The sequence below is a fragment of the Ranitomeya variabilis genome, chromosome 5 (assembly GCF_051348905.1).
Source record: "Ranitomeya variabilis isolate aRanVar5 chromosome 5, aRanVar5.hap1, whole genome shotgun sequence".
NCBI classification, from domain to species: domain Eukaryota; kingdom Metazoa; phylum Chordata; class Amphibia; order Anura; family Dendrobatidae; genus Ranitomeya; species Ranitomeya variabilis.
In genome coordinates this window covers 212273660-212290256 of record NC_135236.1, presented here as the reverse complement: position 1 = coordinate 212290256, position 16597 = coordinate 212273660, and the positions used below count along the sequence as shown (strand labels likewise).

Here is a 16597-nt window from a genome sequence, read left to right as displayed (position 1 = left end):
TAACATGGCCGTATTTTTTTTCAAATAAAGATTTTTTTTGTGTGTTTATTTCTTTTGACTACTCGATTAGTAATGGAGATGTCTGACAGATGCTTCTCCATTAATAAGCCGTGGACTCAATGTCAGTGCCAGCTGCTGACATCAACCCCACAATCCCTAGCAGTGACACTGATGTACAGTAGGAAGTTCATGTTCGGGGTTCAGCTCAAGACACTGGGTGCTGTAAAAAGTGCAATCTGAACCCAACCTAAATATGAACATATAAAAAAGTGCATATACATATAGTTTTGCATGTAGTTAGCTGAAATTTGTTTATGGTGATGCTATAGCCATCTTTGGGATCCCTGCTGATATTAACATGTTTGCCAAGATGTTGTCATTGGTGACCTAATTTGCCTGATCTAGGAGGTTGTAAGGCAATACAGAGTGGATATCACATCTCCCCACATGCATGTAGATAATTACTAGACTACTTCATGGTTGGTTCTGTGGGTGGGATTGTGTTTTTGAGTACAACATCAAATGGAAAAATTGGTTTTAATTGAATTGCAAAATAAATGATGCAGTCCTGAAGTGTGCATGTAATAATGAACATTGGCTAATTACATTGTAATCCTCTGCTATCAGAATCACGTCCTTTTATAAGTGAGAGTGATTTTGATAATAGGGGAGAGAAGCCGTGGGGAAATTCAAGTCTTTTCTGTACAATATTGTATAATGTAGTTGTCAGGGGTATTGGTGTGACTTGTTTGTAAGTGAATGACAGACAGCTAACAGCAAAAGCTGGGAGGGATGAGTCGGGTACTGCTGTAGTACTGACCAGGGAGTAAGTCTAAATCTTCTTTTCCTCATCGTAATTGGCATTGGAGCCCTGCCACTAATCAATACTGTGCATAGCAAATCACCGCTTGAGTTTGAATCCATTTGACAGAAAACTGTTCATGTTTAACAAACTACTTTATAACAGAGCGGCTCACGGACTGTGGTAAGCCAGAAGCACAAGTTAAAAAAGGGCCACAGAGCTGTAAAATGCAGATTACAGGTTCATGGGAATACTGCTAGTTTAGATCACTCACAAAGGCCAATGCTGTGGCAATACTTGAATATATTATCTCTCCACCCCAAAGGCTATGAGTTTCTAGATTTAAAAAAATATACATTCCAGTTTTAAAGGCACAAACCAGACAAATCTAATACCTTTTTGCTTCGCTCAAGGCTCTGTTCACACCTGCATTTCTGAGGTCAGCTTCACTATTCTGTTCTAGGAACAGAAAAATGGAATTGTGGTATAAGGATCTGTTATCTGCTACATTATAGATGCAAATAGGAATAGAAAAACAGATGCTACATGATACATTATAGTATAAGAAGTAATTTTATTAAATAGTTTCACAAGAAGTTGAAGAAACCAAACGTGTATAAATCTGGAAAATTTCTCAAAAAACAGAGAGCGCAGGGGTCAGATTATATGGAACATAGTACATATAGTAAAGAACTGTTAAAGTACTAAATGGGTTGCATATAACACCCAAACATTGACCAATAAAGACACAATATACGTATAGTACTAAATGACAAATTCATCTCAGTGACGTCTGTTTTTATGATGACCTCACTTGTCTTAAAAAAGAAAAATAAATCTCTCAATGATAGTAAATAATACCTAAATACAGTGTAATGAACTTCTATTAAAAGTAATATAGAGGACTTAAAATGGCACAGTGGCTCAGTGGTTAGCATTGCTGCTTTATAGCCCTGGAATTCTAGGTTCAACCCCAACCAAAGACAACATCAGCAAGGAATTTGTATGTTCTCCCCGTGTTAGTGAATGTTTCCTACAGGTTCTCCAGTTTCCTCCTTTATTACAAAGACATACTGATAGAGAATTTAGATTGTGAGCCCCAATGACTATGTCTGTACAGAATATGATGTTGCTAGATCCATAAAATAACTCATATAAAGTGAAAAATGTTATGTCATAATATGGCCTTATAATTCACTTAACTATTTTAGCCTTTTGTTTTTTATATTATTACAGAAATCCAGATTTTTATTGTAGTTATTCATTCATCAATATTTCTGTCTTTTGCTGTTAGTCACATATTCGCTCAGAGAATTATTGCAAAATATCATTCAATATGACTCACACTCATCAGGAATGCCAGTGTATTTGTCAGTATTTGCCAAAAAATTGACACAAAATTACGTGTCAAATCACTATACTTTAGAAGCACAAATAAATCTCTCCTGGGGCAGACATCAGTAACTTTATAATGACAATAGCAATTTAAAACTACAATATTTGACTGTACATAATTTTACCAGTTCAGTTTTTGGAGATGTTGTGGTTCAGCTTAATAATGGGCAGAGCATGGAAACAGAATGCAAGTATTTACAGTACTTAAAGAGACATGTCTGAAAAGCTGACATGTCCACTTTAAAAGGGTAGTCTGGTTTCATATTGAACTGGGTAAAGTAGAAAAAAAATAGATTACTTACCCAATGAAGCCCTTACCACTGTAGCACCACTTCTACATTGGTCTTTGCTTTTAAAGCTGCAATAATGGGGTCAGCCGAACACTGGGCTCAATGAGGATGCCGAGGTGGAAGCAAGTGAACACTGGACCAGAGAGTTTTTTTAGTGTCTACTATTCAGGGAGACTTCTGCTTTTCCTGATACAGCATATATTTGCCCTTAAGGGTACATTTTCTCCTTGTGGAAGGTGCCAAGATGGCAAAGGGAGACTTCTAGGTCATGCAGTACTCCCCTAGGAATTGAAATATACAAATACCCTCTTCTCTTCCTCTCAGAAGAGGTTATCTAATGCAACCTATTGGAGGTAGCAAACCAAAGGGCAGAGTAAGACTGCCGTATAACTTATGCGAGGATCGCATCGCACTGCACACACTGGCCTGGCACCCCTCCTGACCCGAGAAAGACAGTATGATGTATTTCTATACAGCTGTTAAGGTCAGGTCAGGAGAGCCGACAGCCTACTACACCACCCTGATCTCCTCACTATCCAACAACCCCAAGAAACTTTTTAACACCTTTCACTCCCTCCTCAGGCCAAACGCACAAGACCCTATCACAGACATTTGTGCTGATGACCTGGCCTCCCACTTTATAGAGAAAATAGACAATATCCGTCAGGAAATCCACTCCCAGACACCAAGTGCAATGACTCCCATCCCTCCCTGCATCTCCCCTGGCTCACTCTCCACATTCGATCCCATCACAGAAGAAGTCTCCAAGCTCCTCTCCTCTTCTCATCCGACTACATGCACCACCAACCCCATTCCCTCACACCTCCTCCAGTCTCTCTCTCTCCAGTCATCACAACTCACCTAACTACACTCTTTAATCTCTCCCTCTCCTCTGGCATTTTCCCCTCCTCCTTCAAACACTCTATCTTTACTCCATTACTAAAAAAAACCCACCCTCGACCCATCCTGCACAAACAACTACAGACCAGTCTCCAATCTCCCCTTCATCTCGAAATTCTTGGAGCGCCTGATCTACTCCAGCCTTACCCGTTACCTCTCCACTCATTCCCTCCTAGACCCTTCACAGTCTGGTTTCCGCCCATTACATTCAACAGAAACTGCACTCATCAAGGTGACCAATGACCTTCTGACAGCAAAATCTAATGGTGACCACTCTCTGCTCATTCTTCTCAACCTTTCTGAAGCTTTCGATACTGTTGACCACCCTCTCCTACTCTCTAGGCTCCAGTCACTAGGCATTAAGGACACTGCTCTCTCCTGGTTCTCCTCTTACCTTTCTGACTGCTCCTTCAGTGTTCTGTTCTCTGGTTCCACTTCATCTCCTCTTCCTCTCACTGTTGGGGTACCTCAGGGCTCAGTCCTTGGCCCCCTTCTCTTCTCCCTGTACACAGCCCCAATTGGACAGACCATCAGCAGATTTGGCTTTCAGTACCATCTTTATGCTGATGACACAGAACTATACACGTCATCCCCTGACCTTACCCCCGCTGTACTACAGAGTGCCACTGACTGTCTGTCTGCTGTCTCCAACATCATGTCCGCTCTCTATCTGAAACTCAGCCTCTCCAAAACTGAACTTCTTCTGCTCCCGCCTTCTACTAACCTCCCTAAATCTGACATTTCCCTCTCCGTGGGTGGCACCATAATAAAACCCCGGCAGCAGGCGCTCTGTCTGGGTGTTTTGTTTGACTCCGATTTCTCCTTCACATCCCATATACAATCTCTGCCTGCTCATGCCGCTTACACCTAAAGAACATCTCTAGATTCCGCCCTTTTCTCACCATGGAGACAAAAAACCCTCACTGTCGCCCTGATCCACTCCCGCCTTGACTACTGCAATGCTCTATTAATTGGCCTCCCCCTTACTCGACTTTCCCCTCTCCAGTCTATCCTTAATGCAGCAGCCAGGGTTGTCCATCTGGCTAATCGTTACTCAGATGCATCTGCTCTTCGCCAGTCATTACACTGGCTGCCCATTCATTACAGGATACAATTGAAAGTACTTGTTCTCACCCACAAAGCTCTCCACAGCGCGGCACCCCCATACATCTCCTCCTTCATTTCGGTCTATTGGCCTAGCCGACCGCTGCGCTCTGCAAATGACTTTCGACTAACTTTTGCACTAATCCGTACCTCCCACTCCCAACTCCAAGACTTCTCCTGTGCTGCTCCAATCCTCTGGAATGTTCTACCCCAAGATATTAGGACCATCCACAATTTGCATAGTCTTAGGCGCTCGCTCAAAACACATTTGTTCAGAGCGGCCTACCACATTAACTAATCAAACTAATCAAAGTCATTTTATGTTTGTGTATGTGTAGCCCATTCACTATCTCCATCTATCCCCCACCCCTGAAGATGGCTGGACCATCATTGTAAATACATCATTGTAAATACACACCTGTACTTTGTATCTCCCCCACCTCATTGTAGATTGTAAGCTCTCACGAGCAGGGTCATCTTATTTTGCTTTATTATTGTATTGTTAACATTGTTACCTAAAACTGTTGTGTTTGAAACTGTTAAACTGTAAAGCGCTGCCGAATATGTTGGTGCTATAAAAATAAAGATTATTATTATTATTCACCTGACTTAGAGCAGGATGCCAAATCAGAAACTCCATTTGAGGATATGTTTCAGTATTTTGTGTACTCATCATGATTAAGGGAGCTTAGTCTCCAGAAACGCGTTGAGATTCTTACCCATATGGTTTATGCTGAAGCTTGTATCCTCCATGTTTAAGTTTGTGAATAAGGAAAACTTTTTTTCATGGATTCGGTGAAGCTGGACATTTTCTTCTTTTGGATTCTGCACACCTGAACATAGCAGGTCCGTGCTCCCGAAACTCAGCTTATACATCACTGGTGAGCTGGTTTATATTCCTTCTCTTCAAAGTCCTCATCAATGCAAAGCAGGAGAACTGGTTGGTTGAATGAAAAGCCTCTGACAAGTTGCATAAGGGGTAAAGTTTCTTCTTGTGGAGAGCAACATAGCTACATCCAATTCCTCTTTGAAGAGCCTATTTTATTTTAAAATTCTCAAGGGATAATCTAATCGCCTATAAGTCTCCCAGCACTAACTAGGCAATGTCGAAGGTTTCTCCCCATTCGGCTAGTTCTACTTTGCACTGATGAGGGGCAAATACCTTGAAAAATGTGTATGCAACTGAAGCTTCTGGTTTGGATTCTTATTCCAGGTCACACAGCATATGAATCTTAGCATTACTACCTCTGACAGTTGACACTAGAGTCCTTGCTCTCTTCCTCACTGAAGAGTAATTTACATTCTGCATACATTTTCATGAATCTTTTGAGCCAAAAATGTTACATGTCCTTTATAACTTTCGTACAATTGTTGCCTACTTTTAGAAGTAACCCTTTTACTGGACACAAAATTATTGAAGTGGAATTAAAAAGTATTTTAAATAGTTATAAAATTTGGTGTACATTGTTTACTCCATCTTTTTTCTTTATAACTTTTCCCTCTTGAAAAAAGGAGCCGAAAATTGTCAGTCCTGAGTTAAATGACTATCTCTTAATGGCACCACAATTGCACACTAGTTTAAATTCTCTTTTGTAATAATATTATTGCTGTAGAATTTGTAGCTGTTTTATACAAATGTTCTTATTAATTATAGGTCAAGCTCATGATGAAGAGTACTACCCAGGCGGTGGCATTATGGGGAAATCGGGCTCCTGCTCACAGTGTAACCACCATGATGATAACAGATGATCAGAAAACAATTGTCACTGGAAGCCTCGAGGGGCAGATATGTCTTTGGCATTTGTCAATGGACATGAAGGTTTGTAAATGAAATTTTTTTTAAAGCAGTTTGTGTCGAAATATAGATCAATAACAAAATTTTAATCGGGGGTTTACCCAAAATGTATAAGAGCCTTATGATAGGGAAAATTTTCTGACTACAGGGGGTCAAGCACTGGGATTTTCAGTGATCTCGAGAATGGGGCTCTAGAACAATACTTTCCAGAACCTCCTCTGTAATGGAGTGGATGTATACATGCTCGGCTTATACACCATTCTTTGTCTTTGGCATTGTCAGAAAGAATTTAGGAACACACAGCTTTCACCAGCAGTTTCATAGACAACAAATGGAGCAGAGGCTCAGTATACACACCTTTCAAGATGGGGCTATGCAGGTTCCTGTTTTTGGAGTTCTAGAATCCCACTGTTGGATCACTAGTGATCCATCCACTAGGGTTCCATGAATAAAAGATAACTTGCAATTTTGGGAGAACCCCTGCAAGCAAAATTATATTTTTTCTAGAAACAATATATGTTGTGCTGTGCATTTTAGGATTGATAAATATTTTTAAGGAAATGTTATCAAAAAGCTAATCTTTTAAGTTGAAGTTAACCTATAGTAAAAGTTTAACTATACATGACAAATGTATAGTCAGCATATCGTGTTCCCTAAGAACCTGCCACTATTGGTGCATTGTGGGCCGCAGGACAAGTTATTTGGAGACAGTGGATATGTTGACTATACATTTGCCTTGTATAGTCACACTTTAAATTTTGACAGTGGGCAGCTTGAGTTGCTAAAAGCTCCTACTAACATGCAAACATGTGGATGGTACCATATTAAAAATGGAAACCGCTTTGCATTATCTCTCGAGCAAAATTGCCCCTTCTGCATCACTCAATGCTTTATGTTTTACTATTCAGTATATATTGTTACAAAGTTACCTCAATACATGCAAATGGTTAATAAAGTTAAGCACAAAGATATACTGTAAAACCTGATCATAGTATCTTACATAATGCTGAGCCTGGCAGGAATATGTACACGTAGGAACTGAAACAAAAAATGATATACTCTTTTATATCAATACCCTATAAACATCCAGTTATTTAAGTATCTTACATAGTGCATTGGTAAGTCAAAAAGCAGTGACCTATATACTCATGTAACATAAAGATGTTTGCTGCATAGTTGCTTTATTGATTAGTCCAAATACATAGAAATACTAGTTTTTTTTATTTGAACGCTGTTTGCAATTTTGGAAACTTCGTATTAATAAATAATAGTTTCCTATTAGAATTCTGTCTGGCATCAGTGATCTGGAATTCTGTGCTATTAATGCCTTAGTTTGACCAGCAGAATTATAATTATATGAGAATACTGACTGACTCCAGGTGGAATGAGAGAATCAGCCATTGAGGAGTATAATTTTATGGTTCACATCTCTTAAATCAGAAGTATCTGGCCCAATGGGCCTCGAAGGCTGAAAGTGTGTCTTATTGTAGACGAGAGTAACACTGGTAATATTATACAGAGCACCCAACCAATCAATTCTGCACCCTAAATGTGCACAGTTCTGTTGTGTTGTATAATTTTTCTTAATTTTTTTTAGGTTACATCTAAAGCAATTCTGTTTGGCCATACTGCTGCTATTACATGCTTAGCGAGAGCGCGAGATTTTGAAAAACAACCTTATGTGGTTAGTGGTTCAGAAAATGGGTAAGTACAGGGATATTTTATCCCCCCCTAAATTCTGTTGGTTAAATGTGGAAAAAGTTAAAAAAAAATAATATTTTAAATGCTCTTGCTTACGTACCCAAGTAGAGCTTTAGTAGATTCAGGGTGGATGGCAACTGAGAGTGACCACTTTCAAAAAATCTTGGTTCCTGGCTGCAGTTTGTTTTTTAAAAAATAAACTGCAGTTTTCTCACTGTGTCCGGGACCAGTACTTTGGTAGTGAAATAGTCCAGCATCAAAACGTTGCACTCCAACAAACTTTATTCCAAAATCTTCATATAAAAACATAGACAACCAGCAATAGGTAAAATGGCAAAAATAGTCTTTGATGTTGCTCCTGATTTTTCCTACTGGCTGTGGCGCTAACATCACGTCAGTGAGCTCAGTGGCTTTGAGGAGGATGTTATGTCTAGACGGAAACAGCCGCTGAGCTCATGAGTAAGGTGCTAAGTGCACCAGAAATGTATAAATGTCCTGATCTATGGACAAATGATGAATGTGGAGATGTTTTAATCATTTGTTGAGATGGACTTCTACCACATTTTGATCATTATTGTCGGTGGCAGTGACGTTCATTCCATGCTCCAGAGGGACTAGGCAACTGCGGTGAGCTGGCTTTTTCCTTTTTCCTGTTAGTGCTGAAGCCAATACCGGATGCTGGGAGCCAAATAACAAACTGCAGCCACGGACCAAGATTTTCTGAAACGGGGCAAACCTTTTAAATCTTTAAAGACAACGTAGGAAATTCAAAATGTGGCAAAGCAAAGAAAATGGTGTGCACCAAAATTATTAGCTGTACAAGCAAATGTAATTTTATAAACTCAGGAACAAGAACTGGAAATACAACATATCTCAATTTAACCTTACAGAGACTTACAATAATATTTTAGGCTGTAACTTTTATTGAGATTTCCAGAATATCAATTAACCTGCCAGGAAGGATTAGTCAGCAGCAACATTCTTTACATTAGATATATTTCAAATTTACTGTGAATCTAAAACTTAGCATATCTATCCTACCAGTGCTATTTGTAACTTGGCAAACAGTCATGGCTGAAAGTGTTGTGAGCCTTGAAACTGTTTCAAAAAATGAACTATTTCTCCAGGAAAATCTTTGCAATTACACGTTGTATTATACACATGTTTATTTCCTTTGTGTGTAATGGAACAACACCTACAAACAGAGAAAAAAAGGCAAATTTAACAAAATTTCACACCAAACCTCAAAAATGGTCCTGACAAAATTGTTGTCACCCTCAACTTAACATTTGGTCACATACCATTGGAATAAATAACTGCAATCAATAGCTTCCTATAACCATCAACAAACTTCTTACACCTCTCAACTGAAATTTTGGACCATTCTTCTTTTACTCCAGGTCTCTTATATTGGAAGGGAGCCTTTTCCCAACAGCAATTTTAAAATCTCTCCACAGGTGTCCAATGGGATTTAGATCCAGACTCATTGCTGTCCATTTCTGAACTCTCCAGAACTTTTTTTCCATGCATTTCTGGGTGCTTCTTGAACTATGCTTTAAGAACCATGACCTAGGATCCAAACCCAGCTTTCTGACACTGGGCTCTATATTGCAACCCAAAATCCTTTGGTAGTCTTCTTCAGATTTCATGATGCCTTGCACATAGTCAAGGCACACAGTGCCAGAGGCAGCAAAGCAACCCCAAAACATCTTTGAACCTCTACCATATTTGACTGTAGGTACTGGGTTCCTTTCTTTGTAGGGCTCATTCCGTTTTTGGTAAACAGTAGAATGATGTGCTTTATCAAAAAACAGCAGTGGGGTCCTCCAGGGTCTCCAGCTACAGCATTTCCTTTCATTCAAATATCGACGTATAGTCTGAGCTGACACTGATGCACCCGAGCCTGCATGGCAGCTTGAATTTCTATGGAACTTGACTGGGCCTGCTTATCCACTATATGGACTATCATTCGTTGCAACTAGTGATGAGTGAGCTTGCTCGCCCCTGCTCGATACTCTATCAAGCATTTGGGTGCTCGATTGAGTACCGTGCAGTGCCGAGTACCTCATTTTAATCTGAGCCACAGCACTGAAACCGGGAATATATTTTCTCTATTTCTATCTATTCATCTCTCTCTTTATCTCTCTTTCATCTCTCTTTCTCTCGCTTTATCTCTCTCTTACATGCTTCATCTCTTTCACTTGCGCGCTTCATCTCTCTCACTTCATCTCTCTCTCGCTTCATCTCTCTCTGTCTCTCTCGCTTTATCCCTCTCTGTCTCTCTTGCTTAATCTCTCTTTGTCTCTCTTGCTTCATCTCTCTCCCAGCCCTTCAAGTACAGTTTTCCTAGAAAAATACTCGACTGCTTCATTGACGTACATTATGCTTGGTACTCGAGTCAAACACCCATCCAGTCTAACATGCTCAATTCAAGTACCGAGCATTGGAACAGTTTACTGCTCACTCATTGCTAGTTGCAACCTTTCATTAATTTTTCTCTGCCGTCCGCATCAAGGGAGATTAGCTACAGTGCCAGGCATTGTAGACTTCTTGACTATGTTGCACACTATGGACAAAGGAACATCAAGATCTCTGGAGATGGATTTGTAACCTTGAGATTGTTGATATTTTTCAACAATTTTGGTTCTCAATTCCTCAGACAGTTTTCTTCTCCTTTTTCTGTACTCCATGCTTAGTGTGGCACTCACAGACACAATGCCATGATTGAGTCAACTTCTCCTTTTTTTATCGGGTTTCAGATGTAATTTTCATATTGCCCACACCTATTACTTGCTAAAAGTAAGTTTGAACCAACATCACATGCTTGAAATTAAATTGTTTACTTTTACTCACATTTTTGGAAAGGTGCCAGCAATTTTGTACAGTCCATTTTTGGGGTTTTGTGTGAAACTTTGTCCAATTTGCTTTTTTCTCCTGTGTTTTTTTGGGTTGTTCCAATACACACAAAGGGAATAAACATATACTGTATATAACAAAACAGGTGTAATTGCAATAAATTTCTGGGAGAAATACTTGGTTTTCTGTAACAATGTCAAGGGTGCAAACACTTTCGTTCATGATGACTGTATATCATAGATTTCAAATAAGGCCAGGTTCACACGTTCAGTATTTGGTCAGTATTTTGCATCAGTATTTGTAAGCCAAGACCAGGAGTGGATGAAAAATACAGAAGTGGTGCACATGTGTCTCTTATACTTATACTGATTGTTCCACTCCTGATTTTGGCTTACAATTACTCATGTAAAATGCTGACTAAATGTGTGAACATGGCCTTAAAGTGAAATTTGTCAGCAGTTTCATGCTGCCTGAATCCCGAGGAGCATGAATCAAAGACCGTCTCCATTATTGCAACCATGTATATTTCATTCTGAAATGCAGTGGTGTTTTTAGGTAAAACATAATTTAAAACAGCAGTTGGTCTCTTGGCTTGCCTGTAGGTCTCTCCCTACATTTTCACGTAGGGATAGACCTTTGCTATTTTGCTTTTATTTTATTACAAAGAGTCAGTCTAAGGGCTCATGCAGATGACCGTATTTGTGGTCTGAGTGCGATCCGACAAAACATCAGATCACACTCAGACCACTGTTGTTCTATGGGGCCGGGCACATGTCAGATTTTTGCATCTAACCATGCCATTCGGAGGAAAATACAATCGCTGCCCAAGTTGGATATGATATTCGGTTCACACTTGGCCGTACAAATTAATGAGTCGGTGGAAACCATCGGACTGTACTCTGATGACATTGAGTGCAGTACGATTTCCACGGACAGATAGAATGGAGAAGATGGAGAATGTAATTAGCACAATCGTTTCCATCGGCCCTAAGGAGTGTGTTGTGGAGAAGCTGCCAGGGATCTGCCTCTGGGATTAGTCATCTTAACTAGAGTTGAGCAAATATGTTCGGAATCGGTCATCGAATCTGAATCTGAATTTGTCATATTCGTGCCACATTGGTACTCTATTCGTGCCTAATTTATGTTTGATGATCGGTTTCGAAACATAATCATTCATCTTTACTTCCATTGAGTCTAATGACGCTCAGCTGTGTTTGACGAATGTTGCAAAGACAATATTTGCCGCTGATCGTAATAGAAAAATTTGCTGACCTCTAATCTTAACTACATCATACCCCGACAATGTTTAAAGTATATTTAATTTAACATGTTACATGGAATCAATAACACAGCTGGTCTCAGAATTATGCCACCCTTGTTTCAGGCTGTATGAATCGGCTGATAAGCTCATAATAATTGTATACTTTTTTTTATTATAACTAGTATTAGAAAGCATTCATCTTAAGAAAATCTGAAACATCAGTCTTTGGGTCATCGGTAATTTTCTAATAAAAAAGTTACCATGAAAACAAATTATTCAAAGCATTTTCTAGGGTCAACCACATTTTTGGTCTTAAAAGCTACAGTTATAATCTCCAATCTGTAAAGACCTAAAGCTATCACAAAATAATCCTCATGGTGGCGCTGTTTCATCTTGGGAGTAAATAATAGTCTTGGAAAATAACATAGTCACGGCATAAAAAGTGTATTGCTGAGGTTCTGTGAAATGACCCAATTTCAGGAGGATGTAGTTCTGAAGAATGATACTTCTAGTGACACATTGATGAGACATAATGGCAGTATACCTACAATTCATTTTATTCCAGGCATGGCCTTAAAGTTAGTTTGATGCAGGGCAGCAGGGTGTAATTACCTAAACAAAAGGGAATACGTTCTGTATGCCATCTATTCTTAATGACCGCAACATTTTCTTCTCCAGTAATCGGTAACAAAAACGCTACGTAAATGATAAGTGTTCTCTTAAATACAGTTTTTAAACTTAAAAATCCATGTCACAGAATTGTCCCAACCAACTAAGTAGAAATGACAACGGCTAACCTGAGGTTATGTCTTACAGGGAAATGTGTGTATGGAATGTCAACACCGGCCACTGCATGGAGAATGCAAAGCTGCCATATAGGCACACGGCAATCTGCGTAAGTATTATAGATTTGTCACAACACTGTGCTATGGAAAAAGCTTCCTGACGACCTTTAACCTTTATTTCAAAAGCTGCTATTACTATCCTGAACTATTCAGATTGGAAGTCCTCAGTGATGCAGAATCCAAGCTATGTTACATTCTCTGCAAAATTACGTATAGATTACTATGTAAATGCTATATACTATCTATTCATGAGCCCTCTAAGCGACTTGGAGTCAAAAAAGTCCAGAAAACATTCATGTAAAAAAACAACAACATTTATGACACAGAAAAATTCACAAAAACATAGTAGCACAAATGTAGAAAATAGAAGGTAAAACAGAAAAAACTGATGGCACAGGATGTCGCAAAAGTGCAGTCCCACACAAGACAGTGTAAGGCATGAGTCAAAATAGCCTTATAACCCTATGGACAGGGTATACCAGGAACCTGATGTCCACAATATAAGTAAATAGCCCAAGGAATAATAGATGGCTTCACGCAATAGTGACCTATTAAGATGTCTCATTATTATATTAGGTACACTCTGCACAATATTAAGTGGTCTCCACAAAGTATATAAATGATAGAATTTGTATTAACCCAGGGCAAAAAATATATATAAAAAGCATGAGAGAACCATATGAAGGAAAATTATAATTAGGAGATTAGGTAATGGCACAGTCATCTGACCCTTGAGAGAGAGAGCACAGCAGAAGGGCAGCCCCAACGCACGTTTCGCGTGGGCTTCCTCTGGGGCGGCTATACTATCTATTCATCACTGAAACTGTTTAGATAGATAGATAGATAGATAGATAGATAGATAGATAGATAGATAGACAGACAGGGAGATAGATAAGGAGATATTCACAAATAAAGCAACATTGTACAAAACAGATTTAGCAAACTGTGCAAGCTTCAGGGTACTGACCCAGTATACTCTTTATCAATGGTAGACACAGACAAGAGAGCTCATGTGAAAGAGCAACAAATGGGAACATTCCAATCCAATATTGTGTCTGTGACAAAACCTGATTGCTACTTTTGAGGTGAATATGGCCCCCTTATCACTTGGGCCCCCAATTTGGCTACTCTTGGTATACCAACGGTATGTCCTACCCTGTTCCATATACATACAGCAATAAAGAACAGCACTCCAGGTATGGGATAGTGAAAAAAATGTTTTTTTTTCCATCTTTGTACAATAAGTTTATTTTGGCTCTTCAAACTGTGAGAAAAACTCATAGCTTGAAGAGCTGAAAAGTTACACACATGGGTGAATATAAGCCATTGTTTCTTCTCTATCAATCATCTGGAGTGCTGCCATTTTTTGCTGTACAGATATATAGATATAGGAGTGGACAGAGACACAGACTGAACAGGGCCCCTGTGTAAGAACACTATACTGTATGGGTCCTAAGTTCACACTAGGCATTTTTGCTGCTTTTTATGCAAATTTTTAGCTACATTTGACAATACCAGCTATGTCTATAAGATTTCAGAAACTTCATACACACAACTTGGTTTTTTGTCATCAGTATTTTGTGGTTTGCTTGCTTTTTTGGACATAGAATTGTTTTTCAGCCACTGAATTGAATGAGAAAAACAAATGAAAAAATGCAGCAAAACCACACCACAAATGCAGCAAAAAAGCAGCAAAACCTGCATTTTTGCTGCAGCTTCTTTCCTGCTAAGCACTAAGGTTTTGTTGCAGGAAAAAAAGGCAAAAACGCCCAGTGTGAACTTAGCTTTAAAGTCCACTAATGTGTCTCTTTTAAAGTGTTTGGTCCAGATTACTTGAAGATTTAGGCAAAAAAAAATTGCAGGGACTTGCAAAACTCCTCCTATCTGTCGGCATCCCAAGCATCCCTTTTGATTAGTTGGCTCATCATCATTGTGGCGTGACACATGCCAGGCCAGTAAAGGGAAATTTTCAGGGCTCTGGTTCGGCAGCCACGGACTACTAACATGGATGTTCAATCAGCCTCCTGAAAATCTGTTTGATATATATATATACACTCACTGGCCACTTTATTAGGTACACCATGCTAGTAACAGGTTGGACCCCTTTTGCCTTCAGAACTGCCTCAATTCTTCGTGGCATAGATTCAACAAGGTGCTGGAAGCATTCCTCAGAGATTTTGGTCCATATTGACATGATGGCATCACACAGTTGCCGCAGATTTGTCGGCTGCACATCCCTGATGCGAATCTCCCGTTCCACCACATCCCAAAGATTTCATGTTGTTTACGCCAAATTCTGACCCTACCATCCGAATGTCGCAGCAGAAATCGAGACTCATCAGACCAAGCAACGTTTTTCCAATCTTCTACTGTCCAATTTCGATGAGCTTGTGCAAATTGTAGCCTCAGTTTCCTGTTCTTAGCTGAAAGGAGTTTTACCCGGTGTGGTCTTCTGCTGCTGTAGCCCATCTGCCTCAAAGTTCGACGCACTGTGCGTTCAGAGATGCTCTTAGGCCTACCTTGGTTGTAACGGGTGGCGATTTGAGTCACTGTTGCCTTTCTATCAGCTCGAACCAGTCTGCCCATTCTCCTCTGACCTCTGGCATCAACAAGGCATTTCCGCCCACAGAACTGCCGCTCACTGGATTTTTTTTCTTTTTCGGACCATTCTCTGTAAACCCTAGAGATGGTTGTGCGTGAAAATCCCAGTAGATCAGCAGTTTCTGAAATACTCAGACCAGCCCTTCTGGCACCAACAACCATGCCACGTTCAAAGGCACTCAAATCACCTTTCTTCCCCATACTGATGCTCGGTTTGAACTGCAGGAGATTGTCTTGACCATGTCTACATGCCTAAATGCACTGAGTTGCCGCCATGTGATTGGCTGATTAGAAATTAAGTGTTAACAAGAAGTTGGACAGGTGTACCTAATAAAGTGGCCAGTGAGTGTATATATATATATAAATATATATAGTACAGACCAAATGTTTGGACACCCCTTCTCATTTAAAGATTTTTCTGTATTTTCATGACTATGAAAATTGTAAATTCACATTGAAGGCATCAAAACTATGAATTAACACATGTATACTTAATAAAAAAGTGTGAAACAACTAAAAATATGTCTTATTTTCTAGGTTCTTCAAAGTAGCCACCTTTTGCTTTGATGACTGCTTTGCACAGTCTTGGCATTCTCTTGATGAGCTTCAAGAGGTAGTCACCAGAAATGGTCTTCCAACAATCTTGAAGCAGTTCACAGAGATGCTTAGCACTTGTTGGCCCTTTTGCCTTCACTCTGCGGTCCAGCTCACCCCAAACCATCTCGATTGGGTTCAGGTCTGGTGACTGTGGAGGCCTTGTCATCTGGTGTAGCACCCCATCACTCTCTGCTTCTGAGGATAAGTTTTTCCAAGTCATCAGCCTCAGAAATCGCAGGTTAACACTTTCCTGGGGCGGACCTCATGTGAGCCAGTGTCTTTGTAGCGCTTGATGGTTTTTGCAACTGCACTTCAGGACACTTTCAAAGTTTTCCCAATTTTTCAGACTGACTGACCTTCATTTCTTAAAGTAATGATGGCCACTCGTTTTTCTTTACTTAGCTGCTTTTTTCTTGCCATAATACAAATTCTAGCAGTCTATTCAGTAGG

The 16597-nt window shown here is 39.7% G+C and overlaps 1 protein-coding gene across 2 annotated transcripts in view; it reads left to right on the top strand.

Annotated features, from left to right (window-relative positions):
- WDR72 (WD repeat domain 72) overlaps nucleotides 1–16597 on the top strand; it is a 563678-nt gene that overhangs the window by 142694 nt on the left and 404387 nt on the right. For both annotated transcript variants that reach the window (XM_077263771.1, XM_077263769.1), the window contains exons 3-5: nucleotides 6146–6310; nucleotides 7884–7990; nucleotides 12921–12999. In XM_077263771.1, the coding sequence (XP_077119886.1) occupies nucleotides 6155–6310; nucleotides 7884–7990; nucleotides 12921–12999 (342 nt within the window). In that variant the 5' untranslated portion in view covers nucleotides 6146–6154. The remainder of the gene's footprint in view (nucleotides 1–6145; nucleotides 6311–7883; nucleotides 7991–12920; nucleotides 13000–16597) is intronic.